We start from the raw sequence: 27365 nt of genomic DNA on the forward strand, positions 1-27365 counted from the left end.
GCCTGGCCTCCGGTGGGAGGATGATCTGGGCCATATTGCCTCCTGAGTGGGTTGAAGGTTAAGGGAGCTACATTTCCTGCCTATGCCTCTCTCAGTTCACCCCGAGCTGGCAGCTTCACCTGTTACAAAGACTTTGCATGGTTGCAGCTTTAAATAGTCTGCTGCTTACTTCTCCATTCCTTTTTGAGAAAGAGAGTTGGGTTACAGGAGCAGAGATAAATACAGTAGTAAAATGAATGCTGGCTTGTTGTGCAGCTTGACTCTTTCACTTGCCTACTCCACTCTCAGTTTCTCAGGACTCTTTCCCGAAGGTGGTAGGAAAAATGCCGCAGGTGAAAGTTCCAGGTAGGTCTGTGCCCCACAACTTAAACTAATAGTTAAGCAAATGTGGAGCCCTGGAGAGCCAGACAGCCGCCCTCTGGATAATGTCACAATGGCCAATAAGCAGCACTGAAGAACAGGGTGCACAAGATTGTCCCTTACTAGGTTTTAAAGGTGACAACAATCCAGAAGGTGTGGGGAGGGGAGAGATAAAATAATGGGCTAGTCAGGCTGGTAGCTTTCTTAAATGAGTGGTTTGGATGGGCTAATTTCCCACTTAATTCAGTTCACTAGAACCTAGCTACCCACCTTGGTGTTAAAAATGGTCAAGTAAAGGTATCATAGGAGCATGTCCAGGCATTGTTTTTCAGACATAGACTTTACTGAAGGGTTTCCAGAAACTTTTAAAAGTTGATGCAGTTACCATTTGGGAAGCACTATAATGAATCCTTGACTACACTGTTCAGATATGTGTAAAGGTGATATCTAAAGAGGGTTGGAACTCCTCCGCTCTCCTTTATCCAATTGTTAAAGCCCTTAATAACTGACTTGTCCATTTCTATATTGTTGATGCTCCATGGACAGGCTTTCTGTCATCAGGATATATTTTGCCACCTCTCACCCCCAACTTCCAAGAGAATGTTAATAGCGAAATAGTTTCCTTCTGAGTACGATAGTTAAATACAACTCAGTGTACTTATACCAGTGTTTTTGTAAAAGGAGAAGTCTAGGATGTGTTGTTGCTTTGGCTATTCTTGTACACTACGTTTTACTTCCTTCAAGCAAATAAAAAGTACAGTGATGCCTAAACTCTCGGAGTGCAAAGAAAAGCTTCGATAAGCCTGTGTTTTAGAAACAATAAAATGTCAAATCATTCCACCAACTTAAGATAACAATATGCTGAGGTTCAATTCTACAACTGTCTTAAATTTTGTGTAACATAGAGGCCTTTGATATATTACTTTTTTGAATGCCAGCTCCCAGAATGCCTCACCACTAGCCTTGTTGGCTGGGGAATTCTGGAATCCAAAAAAGCACTGATAAGAGACAGTACAAACAACTACTCTGTGGTGCTTCTGATTATGGCAAGAAATAGAAAACACTTCAGATGTTCAGAGTAGAAAATCTAGGATACAGTTTTGAAAGAATACATATTTTAAGATGAAAAAAGTTAAACGACTAGCAATGCCTGGAGAGAAATCGCACTGCTAGGACCGAGGTGGTTAAGTAGTTTTTATCTTTACATTTGGGGTGTAACAGTATGGTTGTTTTAAATATAGACACTGGTGAGCCATAATCATGATACTCCAGAGGGAATGGGTAGTAGGGATGGGATTTTTGGAATACAAGAACTCCCAGTCCTATAATTTGATGGGAACTGTCCAGGTTGGATTTTGGGACCTGAGCCCTCAATCTGGTAGGAGATAGAGCAGCCTCCTCACCTCTGTCATTCCAGCACTGCTTCTTCAAGCCATTAGAAAAAGTGTTCTGCATTGTGGGAGTTGCAAAGATTCCTCACGACTCGCAAAAATGTATGGGGAAAATGAGTTCCAATGGAGCTGGCTATATATTAAGTATGGGAATCCTTGAATTCCAAAAATCTCTTCCTTATTGGTTAATCAAGGGATCCTGAACAGCAGACAGGATCTGGAACAGTTATTTGTTGGAGGTACAACTCCAGTGACCATGCCGACTAGGAGATTATAGGAATTTAAATCCAAAATGTGATGTTTAGAAGCTTGAGTAATAGGATGCCATAAGCTGGGGGAAGACTGAAAGTAATGCACATGACAGCATTAAACATCTTTGTTAACTCACCCCAACTTTATCCCCTTGAAGGCAGCCAAGCCCCCGGAGAATGGAGTTTCGTTCCTTGTTAAGGCAGAATGGTAGTTTAGGTTTAACCAATGAAATCAAACAAGTCCTGATGGCCATCATTTAATCTGCCCATTGGATTATGTTGCCTTAGAGATTTTGTACATTTTGTAATCTTAAGCAAGTCTCCCACTGTCAGATAATGAGATTTTGAAAATTGTTTGGAACTATAACTTCTAGAGAAACAGAGTTCCAGGTTTTTGGGAACCACTGGCAAGCTCCTCCCTAGTGACTCCCACCGACCCACCCTTCCTGGCAATATGCTGCCATCTGTGACACTGGCAACGATGGCTTCTGTTGAAATCTGCCTATGGAAGAAAGGAAGGGTTAGACACAAGCAAAAGCCATGAGTCTTTGTCACTGGTAACTGAGTGGCCAGCAGCACCACCACCACCACCACACAAGAAGAGAGGGCAGGTAGTTCAGGATATAGATGCTGTTCCCACATACTTTGGTAGTTAGATGGTGAGCAGTTTGAAACTGTGACACAAGAAGGAGCAACAAAGTGGGTGAGGGCAGTCCTCAGTTAATTGCTAATAGCAAATAGGGCATATAGCACTGGCTGGTCCTCCTTTGTGGCTGAGGGTGGAGTTTGTAAGTGGACCTGTGTTGCCAACAGGTCTCAAGGATGTCAAAGCACTTCTAATCTGAAAGTACTCTTTTTAGGGCCAATGAGACAGGGTACTTCACGATTTGAAGTGGAGGTTACTTAAACAGTAAAGGATATGTGGTTGTTGTGTAATGCCTTTCACAGATTTTTCAAGTTATAAATTAGCTTCCTTTTTTTATTGACAGCAATCAGTGCACTCGGGCATTCTGCTGAAGTTTCATCTCATTCCTGATTTCTCATGATTGCTAAACTCTCTGTTTTGCCTCTGTTGACCTTCACTCCTTGATGCGTGAAGACTACTTACTCAAGAGTGAGAGAGAGGCAGGATGCTTTTTTCAGAATATCATCATATCTTAATTTATGTATTCCAGCTCCAATCCTTGTCATTCCAAATAACTCTACCAAATTCTGGCACAAATTAAGCCATATTTCATAAAGAGATACAAGTTTGTCCCAGTAGGGTATTGAGAAGAATTTTCCCTGTTATATCTAAATATGTGGCTGGCTTGCAGATAAGTGCATTACCCGTTTTTTTCCTGCATTCATAAACACAACGCAGTCACAAGAGGAGACCAATCCTGATCTGCAAATCATTACAATGTTTTGATGGCAGTTAGAGTGGAATCCCCTACCAAAGGTATCATTTGTTACATACCGTAAAGTCATATTTGACTTACTGCAACTCTATAAATGAGCAATCTCCAAAATGTCCTGCCACAACAGTCCTGCTCAGCTCTTGTAAATACAAGGCTGTGGCTTCCCTTTTGGAGTCAATCTATCCTATATTTGGCCTTCTTTTCCTGCTGCCTTCATTGTTTCCCTGCATTATTGTTTTTTCCAGTGAATCTTGTCTTCTTATGGTGCGTTCAAAGTATGACAATCTCAAGACAGAAGGCTAGCACCCAATCTAACATTTGTTGAATCTTTGTTCACTTGGTTACATGTGTCCATCAATAAGGATTTGCTTAAACTGAGCTTCAGATTCCTGATAAAGCCACATGATACCGTTAGGAACCATAAAAGCAAAACTTAATGACTATTGATACTTTTTGTCCTTGCTTTTCCTGTACTAGATTGTGCAGTATGTCTTGCCTGCTCCTGAAAGAATGCTTGACTCTGTGGTAAGAAAGAAAACCAGCACCTAGTTTTCCTGAACCATCTTCTGCTCTAGTTATTATAATAATATTTCTTTTAGAAAATTACTCCAGGGAGGCAGTGGAAGACAGGGGGGCCTGGCGTGCTCTGGTCTGTGGGGTCACGAAGAGTCAGACACGACTAAAAGGACTAAACAACTAAACAACAACAGAAAATTACCAGTCTGTTCCCTTTCAGTTCTAAGAGTGTCATTAATACATGAAATTCTTCATCTAGTCTAATTTCATTGTTAACAAATAACTTTCCCTTCTCTAAACAACCCATGGAACCATACATATAGGTTTTAGATTATTTACACATGGATTTTTCAGTATTATAATGTTTTTCAGATGCCATTTGGATGCAAATGAATACATAGAAATGGAGTCACATTTCTCATCTCTCAAATGTTCCCAGTTACTATTTCCATAGCACTTACATACATCTGAAGGCAAAAGTCTCTCACAACATGTACAGGAGCCAATGCAGCTTCAAGTGTATGTGTGCAGACTCTGTGTAAACAGTGTTTTTCAACACATGGGGGCTGAGGGCAGGGCAGGGAAGCCTCAGCTCTGTCTTTCCACCCCATACTCAATGTGTATGTGTACAAATGTGTGAAAATGGTTGTTCATGATGAGAATTCCATTGCAACTCTGTGGTAAGAAAGAAAATACTGTGTATCAGACTGGCTGGGCACACTATTCCAAACAAGGTTCTTCTCCTTATCGTTCTTTTACACTGTAAAGCTGTTCATGGACTGTGGAATCTAGAAGCAGACAGCAGGTAAAACTTTGATCAAGTGTTTCATCCTATGATCTGATCACATTTTTATTTATTTTAATCTCAAACAGCAAAGGAGAAACGTGAGTATTATTGGACCTTCTTTACGCTACCTGCTTTTTGTCAAGCAGTTGATCATTGAAATATCCAAAGAACAAATGATCAAAGCAGTCCTGAGACTGTCCATTTCTCAGTAGTCGTTACCTGCAACTATTGATGCCATTTGGGAAGAAGGGTCTTGACAGGGTGTAACGGCCAGCATGGAGTGTACTGTCCTCAGGAGTTTGGGTGAAATGTTACAAAACCCAGTGGGATTAACACACCACCAGTTTTTTTTCTTCAAAACAACTTTCTTTGTCTTTCCTTTGTTTTTATAACAGGAATAGTGAACATTTGACTCTCCAGATGTTTTAAACTACAGTTCCCATGATCCCTTTCCACTGATCATACTGTAATGAGATGTTATGGACATTTTAAGCCAAAAACATCTAGGAAGTCAAAAGTTCATCCTTCCTGTTCTATAAATCTGTAAAAAGGGGCTGTCCTATACAGCTCATACTTAACTTCAAGGTGATTGTCAGACAGAGATGAAAGAATCTTGTCATCCTTATTGAATTGTAACTCTGAATTAAAACTAGACTTCTCATGTCTATTAAATTCCTTGTCTTGTGTACTAGATGAAGATAAGTTAAAGGTAAACTTTTTCTGGAAGCTAAATTCCTAATAGCCCTCTTCAAGAAGAAAGATGCATGATTGAAGCTGTGTGATGTTGGGTTCATTCATATCTTGGGTTGATACATTGGGTTGATCATCTTCTCTACTCTTGGAGCTCCTGGCAGACTGTTGCATTTGGATGCAACCATGGATATTGGCAAAGGTTGCCTAACTGAGAAATGGCTGTCTTTTGACTCCCGCTAGGTGCGAGCTGAGCATGATCTACTTTGCCCAGCAGCTCCTGTGTGCCAAGGATATTTGTGCTGCTGGGAACAAAGCTGTCTTTCCCTCTCTGAGTTGTGAATCGGTGTCTGATTTGGCTAGACAGACTGAGAGAGAGAGAGAGAAAAACGTGTGAGAGAATGCAAAAATGCAAGAGCTGGTTGGTCAGTGCAGGATGATCCCTTTGTGCCCACTCTTCTGATTTGGGGTGGGTATGGATTCCCTTTCCTACTAGCTCCTTCCCCATGCACTTTGTCTCTCTAAGAAGTGGTACTGCATGCACCTGTCACTAGCATGGCCTTAAGCATTCCCATTTGTGGTAATGACATCCTCTGCTTATCCTGCTTATTCCATCTGCACATAAATCTTACTGAACCATATCATATTTACTGTTAAAGCAGTGCTTGTGCACCACAGTTGTCTTCAGATAGCAGATGCCCCATCTGGTTGGTCTTGCCTATCATCTCTTTAGTAGTAATAACAGTAGTAGCAGGAGAAGAACAGGAGATGTAGATGTAGAAAGCTATGTTTTTGTGGCTATATTTGCAGCCTTTTGTGTGCTCCTAAGCCAGCAATTCTGTGGCTGCTTAAGAGTAAGTCCTAATGGGGATTTGCTTCTGAGTAAGCATGCATAGGATAAGTCTGTTCTGGATGCTGCCTTGACGCAACCCACACAGAAGTGGCTGCTCCAAACTATGCCATATCTTGGTCTTACATGAATGCATACACAGGATAATCCATAATGCTGGACAGAAGTGTATTTTTGAGGATTTCCATGTGAATGTACATAATTATTACTGGCTGCAACAGAGAGCACAATGTAGTAGCCTACATGTCATAAACTGCTCTTTGGAGGTCTGACTCCACAGTTATCTGTGACCACGTGACTTTAACAGATGGAAGGGTGATATTTCACACCCAGGCACTTATCTGCAGACAAAGGAGCTAAGACTACCTTGGCAACGAGGGGTTCCAGTACAGGTAAGACCTATTTGTCTGCATCACCCCGTTTCTCATCACTAAAGTCCAGCCTCTTGTGAAGTTGATATTTAGCTTAGGTCCCTGAGAGGTTGGACACATACCGGTGGTGTCCCGTACAGTTAGTCAGTGAGAAAGCCAAACCCATTAGCTTCATTCTCATTCTCATGCCATCTTAAATAATTAGTTAACATTAAGAGATGCTTGCTAATCTTCATCTCCATGGATACATCTATTCACTCATTGTTTATCATGTATCCTGCTTCATCCTCCTTTGCTTCAGACCCTACCTTCTTCAGTTAAAATGATCTGGTTGGTGGATGAATCAATGGTATGCTTCCATATATAGCAGCTTCTTCTCTCTGTACTCTGTAGCCCTGTTGCTGCATTCTCTCTCATAAACATCATGTGGTGCAGGTAGGTCTTTAATCTCCTACCACATGTAATAGTGTTTTTAGCTGATAGTTCCCTGCCACATACCCAAAGACTGGAAGGGCCTGAGAGCATACAGGCCTGGCTTACTGAGATGGTTTTGAACAGAGTTTTAAAAATTCCTTACGTTGACTATTACTTTCTCAATTTTTCCATCAGAATGACCACTGGCCATGATGGTTCTAATATTCTAGGAGTTATAGTCCAAATAAAATAATTTTTTCAAGCTCTGCGATCCCCCCCCCCCCCGGTCTCTCCACAATAGCATGAGGACTGGCCTAATGACCTAATTTCTTCTTCTAACAGAAGTGGATGAGGCCATGCGCTCCTTCGCAGAGCAGGTTTTTGCCTCAGAGGTAAGGGATGAAGGAGGACGGCATGAAATCTCTCCTTTTGACGTTGAAGACGTCTGCCCCATCTCACACCAAGAAATGAAAGAGCACTTGATTACTGAAGAGACCACAGATGATTCTGAGAAAAAGTAAGAACTATGTATATGTACGTGCATGTACTGGAATCCTTTTAGTGAAAAAAGAGGATCCCTGAAAGACTAGGCAGGCAGCATAACAAGTTGTGTCTCCAAGAGGATTCATATGGAGTACATGCTGAACATATTGCTGAATGCATGCTTCAGATGTACGCTCAGGCAAGTTCACAAAGAATTATGAAAGGCTTGGGTTCTAAGTCAAGAAAAGTTTGCAGCTGCACAATGACTTGTTTTTTATTTTATTTTATTTTAGATTAAAAAATTACAATCACAGTTCAATTATTCTCCCATGGAGAAAAGGCACTGCACAGGAATACTTCTATATGACAACTAGGATGAAATATATTCTGATGTAACAACTGGGATGTCATATAGGTACCTTATTACCACAAACAAGCTTCAAATAAATTGTCTTATTTGAATTTTGATTTACAAAAGCTGAGCTTGTTGTGTTTATAGTACCTGAGCACAAGGATTCTGTCCTGATTCCAGTGCATGACTTATAATTTATGTATCTTGCTTCCCCATGGAAGTGTCTTTGAATATATATGAGAAGAGTAGTGAGGAAACCAGAAGAAGTTTCAGATGACATTCAAAAGATACTAGAACTTAGTAAGGAAATAAGGATGATACTTCTGTTCCTTTGCCAGCTCTCTAAGATCTTGATATAACATTTGACAATTTATGCTGAATTTAATTATAGCCAGAGCCAAGAAATACTTGCCATGGGAAATACATCTTCAATACAATTATTAAACTGTATGATACAGTACAGATTGTTCCTGCCACACCATGGATCAAACTGTGCAAAATACAGGAAACACAGAAATTTTGCAGCTTCCCTCTTAATCTCATTCATTCTAGGAAGAAGAGAAGCTTGAAGCTGAAGACCATTGCATTGGTGGTTCCTCTTGTAGGAAAGTCTTCAACCAAACTGTCCACCTTAGATGAGGTCATTTCTACGAGCACTCAGTATCAAGCGGTGCCCAAATTCCAACGTGTGCAGATCACAGGGGACTATGCGGCAGGGGTCAGTAACCGGAGGAGCCATAATCTTTTATCAGGGCATGTTCTTCTCACTAGCCCACCCAGATGACTGAGACATGGTGCTCACACCTAGTTTCTTTGCTGCGATGGTAATGTAATGTCCTTTTTGTGTTTGGGAGAATCCGTGTATTCCTGCACCATGAAACATAAATTGTGGAGGGGAGGGTTTTGAAAGTAAAAGACTTGTAAACAAGCTAAAATCCTGAAGCAAAAGTTCTACGAAACAGCAAAAGAGTTACTGCAGAGTAGATGTTAGCAGAAGAATGGTCATGTTTCTGCTTAACAGGAGCTATGTAATAGAGAACCTCACAGTTCCCAATGAATTTCATGAGGTTCTGGGAGTTATAATGCAGAAATGTAAAAATTTTTGTGGTCTAATAATCCAGAACCCATAACACCCCTGCAAGAACAGGGTTCCAGAAGAGTAGTGCAAGTTGCTTCACTTGTCTGTAATTACAGCACAACTAATATTTTCTAGGTGACTGTTCCCTGAGAGAGAAAACAGCTTTGTTCTATGTACAAAACGCTGTTCACAGAGCATTTGGAAACTATAATCACACACACCCAAATACTGAGAATCTGTGATGTGTGGATTATGCAAAACAAATAGGATCGGAAAGCATAGGTCCTGGACTGAAAGCCTGAATGTGGAATAAGCCTCGGCAAAATATGACTACATTTGACAAGGGCTGGACTCGGTGATCCATAGAATCCCCTCTAGTTCTGCAGTTCTAAGAGTATGATGATGATTCCAGCCTCTGTGCAACATTTTGAGCTACAGACTAGAGAGAAGATGTACAAATGGTTTCTTATTATTCACCCTGGCTGTACTGGTTAATAGGTTACTGTGGCTATATTTTAGGTAACCTAACATAAACTCCAAAAGAAATAAATCAAAGCTGGGAGATGTTTTTGCTGGGTAAAGACATATTGGTGAAATTGAAGTGGGACTGTTTTGGTGCTCAAAATAGCTTCAGCATTTGGGTCTCCTGTCGTGGCCCCTGATCGCCTTTCACTAGCAGCCTCAGGCAATGCAATCATTGGGAGAAAGAGATGACTGCTGGGGAAATATACTGCTCTACCCATCATCTCCATTTGAGCAGTCTTGCTTCCCCAAGACTCCATTCCAGGAATGGCTGCAGATTTTAATATTCCTTTAGGAAAGTCCCCCATGCCATCTGGATAAGGTTGCCTCCTACAAAGTTTAGAAGCAGGTCCTTACTGGGTAGAATTGCAGAATGGTTGGCACCTTACTTCCTTCTGAAGTTGCAGCTGTAAAATTCCTGCAACTCTGCCAGGAGTCATTTTAACCATTTTATTTCAGTCACCAATGTGTATGCAAAATGACAACTTCATTCATCAAACGATCATTTTGCTCTTAATTGCCAGCCCTATCACCAAATCTAGGACCTGAAAGTCAAATCCCAAATTCTATCACATTTTGTGACTACAGCAATCAACTGCATGATTCCAGAGTGACTTGAGAAGCATTCACTCGTTTTGTTTTCCCAGCAGTTTCCGAGATGTAGTCTCAATGCTTTGAGTGTTGGTTGGGAATGACAGATGTCTGCAGAATTGCATCTACCAGAACTCAGTACTGTACTCCTGGTTGAGGTCAAACAGGCTGTCAATGCATTAGACCCTACCAGAGAACAGGGTCTCTGATATTTGCTGATGCTGTCCCTACTCCATCCTCGTTTCTATCAATACTCAACCCAATCCCACCCTAAACCAGACAAGCTATAATAGCACATTGCATAAAGATTTCATGTTACCCCTTGGGAGTTTTTGCCATATACATTTTTACACCTTCCTTACCAGTGCTAGAAAGTTAGTGATTTTAACAAATGCTTCTATAGGTGACAGTGGAGGACTTTGAACTGGTCTGCAAAGGACTGTACCGTGCTCTATGTATCAGAGAGAAGTATATGCAGAAGTCCTTCCAGCGTTTTCCTAAGACCCCTTCCCAGTTCCTACGTACCATTGAGAATGAGATGTGGAAGCCCAATGATGAACTGTTGCCAGGTAACTATATAGACTCTCTGTGAAGGCTGAACTGAGTGGTACCAGCCCCTGCAGAATGGCTCTGGAAGCCTAACTTGTCCTTTCTGTGGGGTCTCTCAAAACAAACTACCAGGTGTTTGGGGAACTAAGGAAATTCTGTGGGTGTGATCACTACTTTAACCTAATAAAAACTTATCTGTGCAGAAAATGAGTGACAATGACTTCCATCACTTTCAAGTGTGAGGCAGTGAGAAGGCCTTTCTGCTAGGGCCTTTTGGAGCTAGACCGAGCAGAGGAACCTTTCAAATAGTGTTGTATAGGTTTGACTCCACACTCAGTCAGTACTCACACTTTTATCTGAGCAGATACCAATTCTAGTATTAAACACAGGGGCTAAAATCTTATTGCTTAACATCATTGGGGATTTGGTGAGTCAACTTCTCTATCACTTCCATTGATTCAAATAGATCTATTTTATTTGCGATAGTAAGTTGCAATTGGATAAGGCATTTGAATCAAGGGAATGTATGGAGGAGCTGACTCACCAAATCCTCACTGCTTCAATGGACCTATTCCATCAAAACTTGCTACACTAAGCAGCAGGATTTCATCCAGTGTCACCTGCCAGTGTATACTTGGATTTACTATCCACAGGCAAATGGTTAAAGAATTTGTGTGGCATGCTTTCTTGACTCTCTCTTGCTTGTGCTGAACCATTTCTCCATGTTTTTCAACAGTACAAAATGCATCCTGCTCTATACAAAATGCCTGTGCTTCTACCACAAAGGTTCAAGTTTCCTCATCGAAGACAGCAAATGTAGTTGCTGCTTCTCCATGTCCATTGAGCCCTGGATTTTCTACTCTAGTTGGCAGTGGCTCTCCAAGGTCTTAGGCACAGGCCTTCCACATGAAATCTAGTTGATTCTTTTTTAATTGGAAAAAGGTTTAGGACTGAACCAGCAACCTCCTGTGGGTAATCTGCCACTTTTCTACACTCCCTGTCCAATTCAAATGTGTTATATTGTCCATCACTGACTCTGGATACTGGGTTCTTTTAATTATGATTCACAGACATTTTCAGAGGCTGATGCTGAGAAATAGGCTAGCATAAGAAAATGATAAACAATTATTATACTTTTATAGTATCTTAGGGTCAGACTAGATGATAGGAAAAATACATATTTCCCATAATTAGTCCCCTTTTGGTTTCCCAGAGTGATTTTTTTTAAAAAAACTAAGTGACTTGATAATCAAACTAGCAAATTAACCTTGTGTTTACTTTTGAATGATCAGTCACCAAAAATGAAATTCATTGGGGTTCTTTTAGAATGCAAGATATGGATATGAAGGAAAGCGCATGTAATGACTAACAAATGTCTTTTGCCATTCAAAGAGTGTTATGATTAAACAATAAGCAGAAAAAGAAGCATAAACATTGCTTTATATTGTACCAGATTTGTCAGAGATGTAAAAAGTTACTTTTTAGACTACAATTCCCCAGCATTCCACATGGAGCTTTAGTGTAGAAGAGAGCTTTCCCAATCTCTGTTTGTCCATCTAGCCTTGAATTGCTTTTCTCAGTAGCAGTGGCACTCGCTGGCTGTCTTCCCAAGCTTCTGGTGACTGATCCATTTAACTCGAGATGCCAAGGGATTCAAGCTAGTCTGCATTTCAGTGAGATCTTAATCCTCTAGGTTAGATGTTTTCATAACTGTATGTACTGCCACACCCATATGTCCTTAGACATAGTTACCATGAATTCCATATGAGTGAAATTTCATTGCCAGTTGCAAGTTCATTGTAACTAGAACTTGGGTTTCTTTAAGTCAGGGTATGGGGTAGAAAAACAGCAGAGCTGCTTCTCTCTACCCAGCCTTTCTGTCTCATGGGGGGGCTAAAGTTCCTATTAACACCCCCACCCCGACAATGTTCATTCTACTTGTCTCCCAGTTAGCTCCACTGAAGTTGACTCATTCTAAGTCCCAGATAGGCACACTGGTGCTAACATAGTCCCAGTTTGTCCGGCTCTCTCCATGGATGTTTTGTATAGCTGGCTGGTGGGTAATTTCTGTAGCTCCCTAGTTCCTCCTGGAGCTACTGCCATCTTTCTTCCTGGCATTTGTGCCTCCAGTACCACTGCTGTGTTGGGATTGCAGCTGTCAGTGCTGACAGGCACTGAGACACCAGGGAAAGTGATCTGGGGAGGGGATGTACAAGGGCTGAGGATGGGCCACTCTCTACCCCAGCTGCATTCCTTCACCACTGCTGCCTTGACCAGGACACCTCTCCAGGGGTCTTCCTCCAGGTGGTATTACATGTCATCTGCTATGCAAAGACTGAGTCTCAGGGCTCCAATGTTTCTCTCCAGATTTCTTTCTTGTTGGTGATGTCCTCACTGGCGCTCATTCCACCAGATGCTGCCATCACCTTCTCTTCTGTCTCAGTAACCTTCTGTTTCTCCCTCTTCATCCCAGTGTGTGACTGGCTCCCTTCCACCCCACCTCTTCTCCCAGCTGTTATTCATCACTGGGCCCTGTGGTTGAAGCCTGCCTTCCCTCCTCTATGCCTTTTGGAGGCCCAGGAGTTGGACTTCCCCCAACAGGTCCTCCACAGGGCTGTGAGGCAAGGGCAAACGGCCACCAAGGGCACTAGTCTTCTCCCTTCTGTATTACTATAATGTAATTGGGTTACATTATGAGAATGAGGCAGAACTTCCAAATTTCTAGGATATATTTTATTACAAAGCAATTCACTTCACACAACAAAAAATATGTATGTGTGTAAATAGGACATACTTAGTGGATACTAAGAATAGAATGTATTATAAATAGCAGCATCCAGTTAAGATATGTTCAGATACAAAGATATATAGTCAGTAGGCAAAGTTATCAAGCTCAAAAACAAAAGTAAGCACAAGTACTTTTGTTAAAGCAACCATATGTGGTAGAATTGGTAATCATGGAGGTGGTTATATTCACTCTGGAGATTTCAGCCAGTCTCCTTCCTAAAGTCATGTGGTTTTCTAGCCATTTCTGAGAAGTGTAGAATTTCAGGCTCATGAACTGTCAAGGTGCAACAAAATCATATTTTAGAGACTATGCATGTTTTCCTTCCTTAGCTCACCACTTAAGTGCTCATTTTCTTCATTTTAGTCTTCACTCAACCTGTGAAGAAAGATGAAGATCCTTTCCAATCTGACAATCTCCCTGAGAATTTGGGCTACCATACAGAAATGAAAGATGGTGTGGTATACATCTATGCTGACAAAGCAGCAGCTGCCAGAGGTGAGCCCAAGGACCTGCCTTACCCTGACCTGGAGGTCTTTGTTGATGACATGAACTTCCTGCTGGCCCTTATAGCTCAGGGGCCTGTGTAAGTATCCTAGAGTGCCTTACTTGTGATATAGTCCATCTACACAGAAACCAGGTCAATTGGGCATCTAACCTGTGATTTAAATAATTTTAAATTAAAAAACAGACACAAACATTGCTGGATAGCTAAGTGTTTTAGATATCAGGCTGCAGAGTTAGAGGTTGGGAGTTTGATTCCTCACTGTGCCTTCTTGACAGGGGCACAATGAGGAAGGAAGATGCTCCATTTGGTCTATTCCATCTCTGCTATTCTAAGATTATTACCATTGTGGTCCCTTTATTGATACTCAGAATCTGCTACCTAAATTGGCAGTTACACTCAATCTCATGGCAATATCCACCCTGCAGAAAAATAGATTGAAGGCTGAGTTGTTCCACGACAACTTGTAAAACGTGGTTGCTGTGAATTCTGCTGGCTTCAGTCACCCTGGAATATGACCTTTCTTCTGCTGCCATGTGACACTAGCAAGCATAATTCCACCTGGCAGATGTTGGTTGCAAGTGTTTTGGTGTTTGTGAACGTGTGCTTTATTTCTTATTCAGTGAAAAGTTTATTTGAGACCAAGTTCTTTCCTTTGACTGTTGCAGTAAAACCTATTCGCATCGACGCCTTAAATTCCTCTCCTCCAAGTTCAGTGTTCATGAGATGCTAAATGAAATGGAAGAAATGAAAGAGCTGAAGAAGAACCCCCATCGAGACTTCTACAATTGTCGGAAGGTGAGAGAGACATTAGGGTAGAAGACATAGTCATATCCTGTCATGTGGGTAAGTTTGTTTATTTTTCTTAAACTGTCGTCCTATGATAGAAAGATCTCAGGGTGGCTTATCTCCAGTTTCAGTGAATGTCAGGAAAGGAGAATAGACTACATATCACTTAAAGAAGGAAGAACAAATTTGATGAATCAGGGCAGAGGCTTCTCCAGCTATAAGTGTAGGTGACCATGGAACAAAGGAAGGCAATTAGCTTTAGAGAAAAATCAAAGACATCAGCCAGAGATGTCTGAACCAGCATGTCTGGACCAGTGGAGCCTCAAGCAATGCCTTGAGAACTTTTTTTATTAACTTAGCAGGATTACACAGAATGTTGTGAGAATTCAGATAGGATACTAGTTACCTAATTGCCACTAGGATTGACCAGAGAACCCTTTGATCTTATGATCTATCTCTAAGGGAAAAGGCAGAATGAGAGGTCACCTCACCCACTAGGAGCTGCTGCTTCTCTGCCAGGAGTGTTTGCACTCACTGTAACAGATAACAATTAACAGCCTTGGGCAGGATTTTCCCACATATAAGCATTGTTAAAAGTATCAGAGCTACATTCACAGGAATATTTTTATGCTGCACAATAATTGATGTTTAGTGTATCTCTCAAGAACTTGACACTAAATCTAATACTTTAAGTGGCGACTTTTACCATGTGGTCAATACTGTTATGCCATTACCTAAACACAACAATTTATACAGATTGTTACATATCCACCAAAACACCTCCAGTTATTTTCCACTTTTCAGGGCACAGAGAATGTGTGCCTTTGAATATTGTTGGATTCCAGTCTCTGTTAGCTTGGACAATGCTGAGGAATAAAAAGAGCAATGGTTGATCAACATCTTGAAGATCCACAGCCCTTCTACTCTGTTCCAATCTATTATTTGATATGGGTTTTAGAAAATAGATCAGATACAACCTTTTTAGACTGAATGAATTAGACTGTTAATGTACTGAACCAGGTAGCACCCACACAGTCAGGTAGCGAATTCTCCTACTTGAAATCTCTAATCTTGATCACGTAATTCCATTGATGCTTTTTAAAATAAATATATTTATTTATTTCCCACCTTTCCACTACAAAGTATTGCTCAAGTTGGCTTATAAATTCCATAAAGCAATAAGAGAAGTAAAATAAATTTAGCTGTACAATAATTAAAATCAAATAAAAAACAGTCTACCATAAAAGCTATTAAAAGCTATAAAAATCAATTAAGTGATTAACAATTCTTTTATAGTTAAAAAGAACACAGTTGATTAAACGTTATATTCCCATTTTGAAAGATACATTTTGTACCCTTCCTAAAAGCAGGAAGAGAAGAAACTGGTCATAACAATTCTAAAGGAAATGCATTGTGCAGCCATGAAGAATATATAACATGCTTCATTCTCTTGGTTGTTTACAAAATTCCTAGTTCTTCTTTTCTTCTAAATAAAAAGTAGATTGCGTCATGCTAAGTATACGTGGCTCATGGTTCTCATGGTTCTCTGAGTAGCACAACTATATTTTCTAGGACAGAAATCAATGTATAATTCCTCTGTGCCTTCCTAGTAGAACTGCTCCAATGAGTTTTCGGGGATAGAGTTGTCTGAAATATTTATCACAATCTGGGCTGACTACTGCCTTCTCTTACAGATAGACACACATATCCATGCTGCAGCATGTATGAATCAGAAGCACTTGCTACGATTCATTAAGAAGTCCTATCGTATTGATGCTGAAAGAGTGGTGTACAAATCCAAGGACAAGTCATTGACACTCAAGCAATTGTTTAAGGAGCTCAAACTTGACCCATATGACTTGACCGTGGACTCGCTTGATGTACACGCAGTAAGTTCTCCCTTTTCCATCCCACTGTGAGAGACCTGACTAATGTCTCTATCAGTTTCTGTGTTCAACAAGTGTTCTTTGCTGTGTGTGTTGGTTAACGAGAACTACTCCATGCCACAGGGTCGCCAGACTTTTCAGCGCTTTGACAAATTCAATGCCAAGTATAACCCAGTAGGGGCCAGTGAGCTGCGTGATCTCTACCTCAAGACTGAAAATGCCATCAATGGTGACTACTTTGCTACCATCATCAAGGTTAGATAATATGGTATGCAATTATTTGTGTCTGAGTGGCTGGTAATTTGAGGATGAGGCCAGCTTCTGATAGCAGAGCATCATACACAGATTGTTTCTTTCCCCTCTGATTTCTTCTAGGAGGTTGGCTCTGACCTGGAGGATGCCAAATACCAGTATGCAGAGCCACGACTCTCTATCTATGGCCGTTCACCAGAAGAATGGCCCAAATTAGCCAACTGGTTCAACCACCACCGTGTTTATTCACCCCATATGAAGTGGATGATCCAGGTGCCCAGAATCTAGTAAGTACAATGGGGTGCGTGGATGGGTAGTCATGACATGGCATTTATTACATAGTGAATGGAAATATGACTATGGGCCTGTCCAGACTGGAAGAGGATAAAATTAAAATTAAAATTAAAAATTGCTGCTGGGACAGAAAGGTATGCAACACCTCTTAAAGAGGAAGGATGCCTTGATCTAAATATAATCACAAGTGGGCATAGAGTTGTTTTTTCAAGCCAAACCATGCCCTCAGTGATCCATAGACCATATCTATATGGTAGTATAGTATGTCAGCACTGGCTAAATTTCAGTAGTTTTGACTTACAATTGAAATTCAGAGACAGGTTCAAACAAATTCACAAAGCAGCGTATAAAGAATTTAAAGGTACACATGAAATAATTATATACATGTGATACATTTTATACATGTGATATGTAGAATGAATTCTATGCATCACCTGAGTAAAAGCTAATTGCCCAGTGTCACTTCCTTGCACTGTCTTATAATAAAGAAACAGGGCAAGATTACGCAGATGAAAGAACAAGCTTATATACATATGAGAGACTATGTTGACCAATCTAAATAGCATTTCCTGATACTGAGGAGCCTAACGCTGAGGGAGGCTGGAAGGAAAAAACAAGAAACCGGGCCTTCTCGGCAGTGGCTCCTCGCCTTTGGAATATCCTCCCTTCTGAGATTCGTATGGCCCCTTCACTGGGCATTTTCAAAGGCCAAATGAAAACCAGGCTATTTTGGCAAGCCTTCCCTCCAGCCACCTCTTGATTTATTTTGTTTTCTCATCTTGAGTCCTTGTCTACTGATGTATTATTTGTTTCATATTTTAATTGGTTTATTTTATATGTTGTTAGCTGCCCAGAGTAGTCAGTTGACTAAATGGGTGGGGTACAAATTCAATAAATAAATAAATAAATACTGTACATGGAGACAAGACAGTCCATTTAGCAGAATTACAGACAGCTTCAGCTTAGCAACTTTTTGCAACAAAGCCTGAGGAAATGGACTGCAGCTGATGGGTTCCTTCATCTAGTTTCCTCCTTCTAAGCAACACCCTGCTGCCTCAGAATAGAGCTGATGGCCAATTCCTTTTCTTCTTCTAGTTGCATTGATAATGAACAGCCATCAGGCACAGTGAAAGACATAGCACTTGAGTCCTAAAGGGGGAATGTCCACTTGAGCTCATTTCCAGAGATTCAGTTAATTTCCTCAGCTAGTAAGGCAGCACCTTTGGACTCAGACAGCTCCGTCTTCTCTGCCTCTAAGATGGGGCCATGATATTGGCTTGATTCCTAATGGCTTCCTTTGATTTCTATATTGTAAAGTAAATAGGGAGCAAACAGGATGAGGTAAAATCCCATTTGTACATATATTGAGTGGGATAAACATCCATCTTGCCCATACAGTACATTGGGTTCATCCTATGCTTCTTCTTGGCCATGTTCCCAGTTATAGTTTTGTTTTCTCCCAAATATTCCACATCAGTGATATGAAAATTGATCTGAGCTCTCTTTCCTGCCTCCTCTCCAGTGATGTTTTCCGGATGAAGAATTTTCTGCCACACTTTGGGAAAATGCTGGAGAACATCTTTATGCCTATATTTCAGGCCACAATCAATCCACAGGACAATAAGGAGCTCAGTGTTTTTCTACGCCATGTGAGTAGTACTTGTTATGCTGACTTGGGTTTCTGGGAGTTGTTTCTAAAATTACTTTTCCCACCTCTTGAGACTTATTCCTAGCACCAACACTGAATTGAACTCACATGTTTCTTTTTCTTCCACATCGACACCCACTCATTACTCCCCCCCACCAAGCTTTCTTAATTTTTGTTGTCTTATGTAGGTGAGGAAAAAGCTAGGTTGTTGCTAAAGCTGTTAAGCAAACAGCAAATGCTGATCTACTGCAGATCTCCCAGATATATATCAGTATACTGTATCCCAATCTACAGTACCTTGTGGCCACACTTGCTACACCAAAGGCTATGAATTAATGCCAGCCCCCACAAAGCTGCACCTTCATCAAAAGTCATTACTGTGTCCAACGGCTGTGGGATGTGATGCAAACTCTTGGGTGATGGGAGTAAGATATCCTTCATATAGTTGATTGGTGATGATGGGGAATAAATTCTGAGCTTGTGTTTGGGGTGAAACCCTTTCTCAGAATGAACTGTATGATTTGCAGATTACTGGCTTTGACAGTGTGGATGATGAATCTAAGCACAGTGGGCACATGTTCTCCACCAAGAGCCCCAAGCCAAACGAGTGGAACCACGAGAAAAATCCATCTTACACATATTATGTGTACTATATGTATGCCAACATCATGGTGCTAAATAATCTTAGACGGTGAGTAACTATCTGGGTAGGAAGGTTACTTTGGGATGGAAGGCTCTGATGCTCAGCTGTCCTGCAGCAGTCTGTGGCAGAAACCACATTATAAGCTTTTTCTGGTTCTAGTTAGATAATCCGGTAAAAACATATTGTATTTCAATAACTTGTTTTTTTCAGTCCTTTGTCTTTCTGAATTCCAGCCCAAGGCTTTCCTGGATTTATAGCATAGAAAAATCACAGAAGAAAGGAATGCATGCAAGGTCAAGACTGCTGTTGTAGAATCTGTAGGAGGAATGGATGTTTAATCCCTCCTTTAGTTTTCTGATCCAAATTGCTCCTCAAATTTATTTTCAAGCCACCTATGGAATTCTAAGTGTGTCTTCCCAAGCATTTGGAATTCTGTGTGGAGAAAAGCAACTTGGAGAGGGTCGTATGGAGTGGAGAAACAGCAGCACAAGGAGTGTTATGATCACCCTTCTGAGATATCCTACACAACCTTCCTCTTATCTTTCCATTTTGATGTTCCATCTCCTGAAATAGTTTTTTTTTTAAGTGTTCGCTGAGATTAATCACACACATAAAACAGCAGTGAGCAACCTGGTGTCTTCTATATGTTTTGACAACTTCCACAAATCCAAACCAGGAAGGGCAAATGTCCAGAGGGCACCAGCTTGACTATTTGTGATGTAACATCTACATCTCACATTTCTCTGTGTTAAATTAGTGTTGAAGCCCTTATATATTTCTTGTTGCTCTTGTGTCAATACCTTTTTTAAAAGGAAGGAAAAGCAGGATAAGGGGATACTTCTAGCCAAGTGTTTTATCATTCAATAGCTGAAATACTTCTGTTCAAGTTTACATGTATACAAGCTGATGACATCATCAATTGTGGACTTTTATCTGAATGTATTTATGAGAGGGACGTGGTGGCACTGTGGGCTAAACCGCAGAAGCCTGTGCTGCAGGGTCAGAAGACCAGCAGATCATAAGATCAAATCCACGCGACGGAGTGAGCGCCCGTCACTTGTTGCAGCTCCCGCCAACCTAGTGGTTCGAAAGCATGCAAATGCAAGCAGATAAATAGGGACCATCTCGGCGTTCTGTGTCTAAGTCGCACTGGCCATGTGACCATGGAAGATTGTCTTTGGACAAAACGCTGGCTCTATGGCTTGGAAACGGGGATGAGCACCGCCCCCTAGAGTCGAACACGACTGGACAAAAATTGTCAAGGGGAACCTTTACCTTTAACTTTAATTTATTTATTAATTATTTGAATTTATATCTCACACCATCTGGCAACCAGGCCACTCTGAGCAGCTAACAACAATATAAGGCATAATATTAAAAACACAATAAAAATAAATTAGTACATAACAAATAGGGAAATTAAAACAGATGGCAATGAAGCTGGTAAAAGGGGTGATGGACAGGATGGTAAAAAGGATGGTAAAAATGGAGGGCAAGATCCTAGTGCTCTGGGAAAGCCTGGTGGAAGAGCCAGGTCTTCAGTGCTCTTTTGAACCCACTCAGCGATGGTGCCAGGTGGATCTCAATAGGCAGGTTGTTCCATAGGTGGGGGGCAACCACTGAGAAGGCCCGGTTTCTTGTTCTTTCCCTCTGGGTCTCCTTCGGAGGTTATGTAAAACTTTTTATTCAACCTTGATAAGGTTCTGAGGTTGCTTAGGGATCCCTTTTGCCCTATGGATGTCTTTGGGAGTCTCTGAATGGTGTGTGCGGGAGGAACTTTCAATTTCCAAAAACTGCCACTGTTAGTCCTACCACTCGGATCAGAAACAATGACAGTGATTTTCTAATTTCCTAAAATTAAAGTTCATATTTTCTTTTCTTTTTTGAATTTCTAAATAACCAATATTAATTAATATATACATCCCAAGGCTTCCAAAGGTTCCCCTTGGCAAATGGGATCCCTAGGGAGCCTTTCAACTAGAGAGGAGAGTGGGAATGTTTAAAGTAGGGATAAAAGTTCTGCCAACTGGATTCTGGCCAGTGGAATTTTACTGACAGGAGGGTATGTTGGGTCATGGATTCTAATATCTATGTTCATCACATTTATCCCAGTTAAGGGTTAATTCCAGAATGAAACCAAACAATATTTTCCAATCATATCAAATTCATCTGAGTATCGGTCTTTTAACTGTTGCTGTGATTCCAAGCAACATCCAATTCTACAAGGTTTCTTTCTACATTGCTTCCATGTTCCATATGCACAAAAATAAAACCCAAAATACTGAAATCATCCAAAAGTCTTACAACCATGAAAAGCCTTACAACTATGAAAAACTATAGGCACAAATGCTTAAACATGTATGAAAACTAAAGTAAGTTGCAAATAAATGCTTGTCAGGATTGAATCCAAAATCCAGTGAAATATCTTTTACGAGTACAAAAGAACAATTATACTGTTTCAATTACATTCTAAAGTTCCAAGAGTTTATAGCTTTAAAAGGTGCACTTCAATACAGAGAATGCAACTCTTAAAATCATGAAGTTGTCAAAATGAAAAATCTGTGAAAGTAAAATATAGACACACATGAAAATTATTGTCAAAGTTCAACCAGCTAAACTAATTTCAATCTGTGAAGGACAATCCATGTTGATTGTTGTTTCTGGGTTCTGGAAATAAAACCTGCTGCTGGGCTGTGTTACATGATTGTTGTTGATATCTGGTATGTGTGGTGATGTGTGTGATGATGAGTTGAACTCGTGTGTGTGTCTGTGTGTGTGTGTGATCACGTGTGTGTGTGTGTGTGATCTTTCTATATTTATGGTTCTTTTAGTTGTTTTCCTTTCCCTTCCAACTATAAACAACCCTTTCTCCCTGGGTGTGGAGGACCAAGGGAAAAAAAAGGAAACTCTGTTGTCCCTACAGTCTTTTTAACTCCAATGGTCTGTTACTTAGAATCAGGCAAGCTACCACTATTATGAACACATCATTGTTTTGACAAGAGTGTTGCACAGCTTGAAAGAATAAAGACCTGTAGCACAAGACCTTTCTTGCACCTGAGTCGTGGAACCTTAGAATCCTGGAACACCAGAATATTGTAACACCAAGGTATTGGAACTACAAAAAGTACTAATTGCTGTATAGTCTCATTAAAGCAAAGTGCAGAAGTGTAGTAAACACTCCTCTTCTACTTGCTAATTTTCTGTGAATATATTCTATTATCTGTATACGTCAGCACTATATCAGTTGAGTTCGTGCAAGGGGCAAACTTCCTATGACCATCTGATGGGCTTCTTCCCTTTAAAAAAATTAGCTATATAAAAGCTGTTTTGTCATCCTCAGTGAGCGTGGCATGAACACCTTCCTCTTCCGTCCTCACTGTGGAGAAGCTGGTGCTATCACGCATCTGCTGGCTGCCTTCATGACTGCAGATAACATCTCACATGGCTTGAACCTGAAGAAGGTGAGTTGTAGCATGCATAGAAAAAGTACCTTGTTCTGCATGGGTATGCTGTGTGCTCTTTAGATGCCTATGTCGGTTTTTCCCCCATGTTCATGGTGGCGAATCATGTGGAGAAGGTCAATGATTCTGCTGTAGCCCTCATCAAAGCAGAATTAAGCACTGACCCCACCACCCATGAAATACGGAAAATATTGATTCAGCCAGTCAATTCTGTGGGCCCTAATGATACCAGAGAGCCTCTGAGCTATAGAACTTGATGCAGCCTCTTCCATGGGGTGCTTCTATCTCCTTGGTGTTAAGATTCTATCATGGATGTTTGAGTGGGATGATACATGGAAAAGTTAGGACTTTGTATTTGCTGGTGGTATAGAGAAGGTGCCAATAAATGGCATAGGCAGTTAATGGGATCTACCCTGAGCGGAAACATACAATTATTAAACTCTCACTTGGAAAGAATCTGGAAAAACATTCCAACTTTACTTAACTCAGGTCTAATGTTGCTTTCTTTGCAGAGTTCTGTACTGCAGTACCTCTATTATCTAACCCAGATCCCCATTGCCATGTCCCCACTCAGCAACAACAGTCTTTTCCTGGAGTATGCCAAGAACCCACTTCTTGATTTCCACCAGAAGGGACTGATGGTGTCACTGTCTACTGATGACCCAATGCAGTTCCATTACACCAAGGTAGGGTGATGGATCCTTTCCTAGGACAAATGTTTGATCTCAGTAGTTTCTGCTGCTGCTTGAGCAATATGCTGCAGTAATCATCTTTGCATTTCTCAGGAACCTCTTATGGAAGAATATGCCATTGCTGCCCAGGTCTTCAAGCTCAGCACCTGTGACATGTGTGAAATTGCACGAAACAGCGTCTTGCAAAGTGGCCTGTCTCATGAGGTATGATGTTCACCTGGGAACTGTACTGTACTACTGAAACAAGCTGTATAACTTGAAAAGTGTTTGAAAGCAAATGCAGTGGCCAGACTATGGCCTTCATATGTTGAATTAATGCCATCATTTTCCAGATTATTCCTGAGCTCAGTTCAAGGTGATTCTCTTTACTGCAGAGTCCTAAATAGCATGGGATCAGGATATGTAAAAGATTGCCACCTCACCTATGAGTCTGGCAGACATTTAGGCTCTTCAACAGATTCCCTTAAGACTAGGTTGGTAGGTAGGCTTATTAGACTGCTGAAGAAAAAGACAAGGCGTTTTCTTCAGCAGCACCTTGAATTTTGAACTCTCTCTCAAAAGAAGGCAAGCTAGTTTCTACCCATGTTGGTTTTAGAACATAATGTTGGACCTGTTATTTTGTCAGCTTTGGGGGCTTTCACAATTAGTTTCAGCTTGTTTTTAAGGTTGTTAACCCACATTTGGGGGAAAAGATAGAATGTAAGTTATTTGGGGCACCCTGGTGGGAAGAAAAATGATGCATAAACACATGAACAGATAATGATAATGACTGACGGCTGTGGAAGTCAGTGGCTGGGAGTATGAGAAGGGCTGAGAATTAGCAAATGGAGAGGAAGAAAATAGGGTATAGAACAGAATACTGCTTCAAAGGAGACATGAAGAGGATGAATGTGCAAAATTATTCACCACCTTCTTTTCCATAGGAAAAACTCCATTTCCTGGGCAAGAATTACCAAGAGGAAGGTCCGCAAGGAAATGACATCCTCAAGACCAATGTGGCTCAGATTCGCATGGCCTACCGCTATGAGACATGGTGCTACGAGTTTGATCTAATAGCAGAAGGGTTGAAATCCACAGAATAAGCAGCTTATGGGACAACTTCTTGCATTAGATCTCTGCCAAAATCCCATAAGAGGGGCAAATAGGATAAACAACACTTAGAGGGGTGGAAAGCTTTTCTTTCAGATTCCCTATATGTGACTTTTTAAAAAGTGCCATGTGTATACTACAGTCTTAGTGCTTTTCAGTTCTACAACCAGGAATTTTACTAACTTCTGAATAAAAAGCTCGTAGCACCTTTCATTAATTTATCAAAGATGTATATCTGGAAAGGATTCCAAAGGTCCTTCATCCTATTTCACAGCACTGATGTTAGGAAGGCTTAAACTGGCCAGCAGCAGAAGTACTACAGTGTTCAAGTCTTTATAAAACTACTCCTGAATGTGGGATAAATTCAGTACCATCAAGCACAGCTTCAAGCCATTATACTAACAGTCCTTGGAGGACAAGGATGTCACAAAATCCACAACAAAGCAAAGCTGTAGTCTAATAAGCCTATGGTTTAGAAGCTATTAAAGGCTGGCTATTAACGCCTAGAGGATCCGTATTTTCCTAGGACTTTGGGCTTTTAATATACTCCTTTGAACAAGAGTGCAGACATTCAGGAAGGAGCTGAATGCTTTGCCCTATGCTTTGAAAGGATGCATAAGAAATCCTTACAAACAAGACAGAAGGAAAAGGAGTCAAAAGGCTTGCCATGTTCTTTGAACTACATTTCTGAGCTTTAAGAGTCAAAACAAGAGTTTAGAAAAGTTCCTTCATTTGGACAACAATTCTCAGAATCCACAGCTAACATGGCCACTGGAATTCTGGGAGTTGCACCCCTTACAAATGCCTGTGCTAACTTCTGAAGCTGTGCCAGTCTAGCCATGAGATTGACACCAGTTGTGTTATGCCAGTATGAAAATTCAAAAGAATTTAGGTCACTGCTTATATTTATAAAATGTAAGTGATTTCAGGATTGTCAATCACGCTAGAGTTGATCAGATAATATTTATGTGAATCTTCCACAGAAAATAGTTTTAAAAAGGCTTTTGTGCCCTTCTAAAGCTTAGATTCCAACACTCAATGGACATCCAAGTCTTACAGGCCTGTTCAAGAGAGGTGGTCTGCATTACTAGTCATTACCAATATCAGGCGTTTCTAACACTATTTGATCATCTGTGACATCTGACTACTGGAATACTAATAACAGTAATGTAGAATTGTACTGAACATAGAGTTGGTTTGAAGGTTATGAAGGGCAATTGCCTTTTCTTCAAGTTGCTGCACTGAGGAATCTGTGAATGAGGCTAAAAAACACCCCAGAAGTGACCATTATGATTATATCCTATGTTATCTCCCATTTGCTTATTAATGTCCTCATGTCCTGGTCTCCATTTTCTTTTTCTAGCTCCTAGATTCAGATTGCACAGTCTGGAACTATATTCTTCACAGAATTAACCTTTATCCTTCTTTCCTTTTCCTAAAAGAAAACAAACAAACAAAGAAGCAAACAAAAAAGCAGTAAAATAAAGAGCTCAGCAGCCCCTTTTGTCATGAAACACAACTATTTATACTCCAGAGAAAATAGGAGCCTTCCTCAGACTAAAATATTTTATTTTGTGTGTTCTTTCTCTCTTGCCTTTTTAAAAATGGCTGCCATCTTCTCTAAATGAGCTCCATGTCCACAGGTGCATCTGAAAGGAAGAGGGGAAGGCAGGCACAAAAGCTGTGTCCTGATCCCTAGTGTGGATAGAATCTGTTCAGATGTAAATACAGGAAAAACTCCATGTTTCTTGTAGTACATGAAGTCACCTTTTAATAATGCACCCCCTCCCATACCTTACAGCAGAAATGATACTATTCAGGAACACTATGAGGGACCTGTCTGGAAATTCTCTAATTTGCTACAACATGGATATTTATGGAGCAGACCCCACTCCACTGGACATATGATTTACTATTGTTCTCTCTCTAAGAAATCATACAAATTGCAAGCTTTCATGAAGGAAACCCACTTCCTCTGGCTGAGTACAATTCCTTCAGGGATAATGCTGAAAAACTGTATACTACAGTAAAAAAACTGTTTTTCTGCACTGTCTGTGAAGAGTACTTTGTTGTTTCCTTTAATCATGTTACTGCTCACAGTTGGTCTTTAAAGTACTACAAACATATTTTCCCTTTTTCTTTTATTTTGTGTTTCTTGTTCAAATGTTTATAGAACCAGACTTGAAAAGAATTGAATACTGAGCACAGGTCATAAGTCATTACAAGGTGTGAAATGCAACCACTCATCACTTTCTTTTAGAGCCTTGCGTAAGACTCTGTATTCTATCTAACTCATATGTCTAAGGAAGTGGACAATGTTCCAGGAAAGCTTACATTAAAATATAGCAGTTAGTCTTTAAAGTGCCACAGTGTCTTTTTTCTTTTTACTTTTGTTTTGCTTTTCTTGTTAAAATGTTTGCACAGACTAATACAGATACAAATTCAAAAACTCTTACATTTCTGTATTCTTGGGGATCACATGGCCTTTTCTGTGTTCTTTCTGGCATTTTATAGTTACACATTGCCACCTACTGACTGTGGTTGCCGTTATTTACACAGGAGACAGATTAGATTAGATTAGATTAGATTAGATTAGATTAGATTAGATTAGATTAGATTAGGCATCCTTCAATCTCGAAAGACTATGGTAACGTGCTCTGTATGGAGGACTTGGAACAACATCTAGGTTAGATTCTGCTGGTGCTGAATGTAACTG

General features: G+C 40.5%; 1 protein-coding gene across 4 annotated transcripts; it reads left to right on the forward strand.

Annotated features, from left to right (window-relative positions):
- Window positions 1-225: 225 nt before the first annotated feature.
- On the forward strand, window positions 226-27010 carry AMPD1 (adenosine monophosphate deaminase 1). 4 transcript variants are annotated; one of them, XM_072997149.2, is made up of 16 exons: window positions 255-345; window positions 3880-3927; window positions 7373-7547; window positions 8418-8583; window positions 10460-10625; window positions 13757-13976; window positions 14564-14693; window positions 16379-16573; window positions 16694-16825; window positions 16946-17109; window positions 18639-18765; window positions 19292-19455; window positions 22748-22868; window positions 23381-23554; window positions 23654-23764; window positions 24484-27010. In XM_072997149.2, the coding sequence occupies exons 3-16, from the start codon at window positions 7387-7389 to the stop codon at window positions 24640-24642; spliced, it is 2190 nt and encodes a 729-aa protein (XP_072853250.1). In that variant the 5' UTR covers window positions 255-345; window positions 3880-3927; window positions 7373-7386; the 3' UTR covers window positions 24643-27010. The 4 variants fall into 4 exon arrangements, 3 of the variants coding, with proteins under 3 accessions (XP_020636215.3, XP_072853250.1, XP_072853249.1); XR_012086241.2 differs by lacking the exon at window positions 3880-3927 and having other exon boundaries at window positions 226-345; window positions 23443-23554; XM_020780556.3 differs by lacking the exon at window positions 3880-3927 and having other exon boundaries at window positions 226-345.
- The last annotated feature ends 355 nt before the right edge of the window (window positions 27011-27365 follow it).

This window comes from Pogona vitticeps, chromosome 4 (genome assembly GCF_051106095.1).
Source record: "Pogona vitticeps strain Pit_001003342236 chromosome 4, PviZW2.1, whole genome shotgun sequence".
NCBI classification, from domain to species: Eukaryota; Metazoa; Chordata; class Lepidosauria; order Squamata; family Agamidae; genus Pogona; species Pogona vitticeps.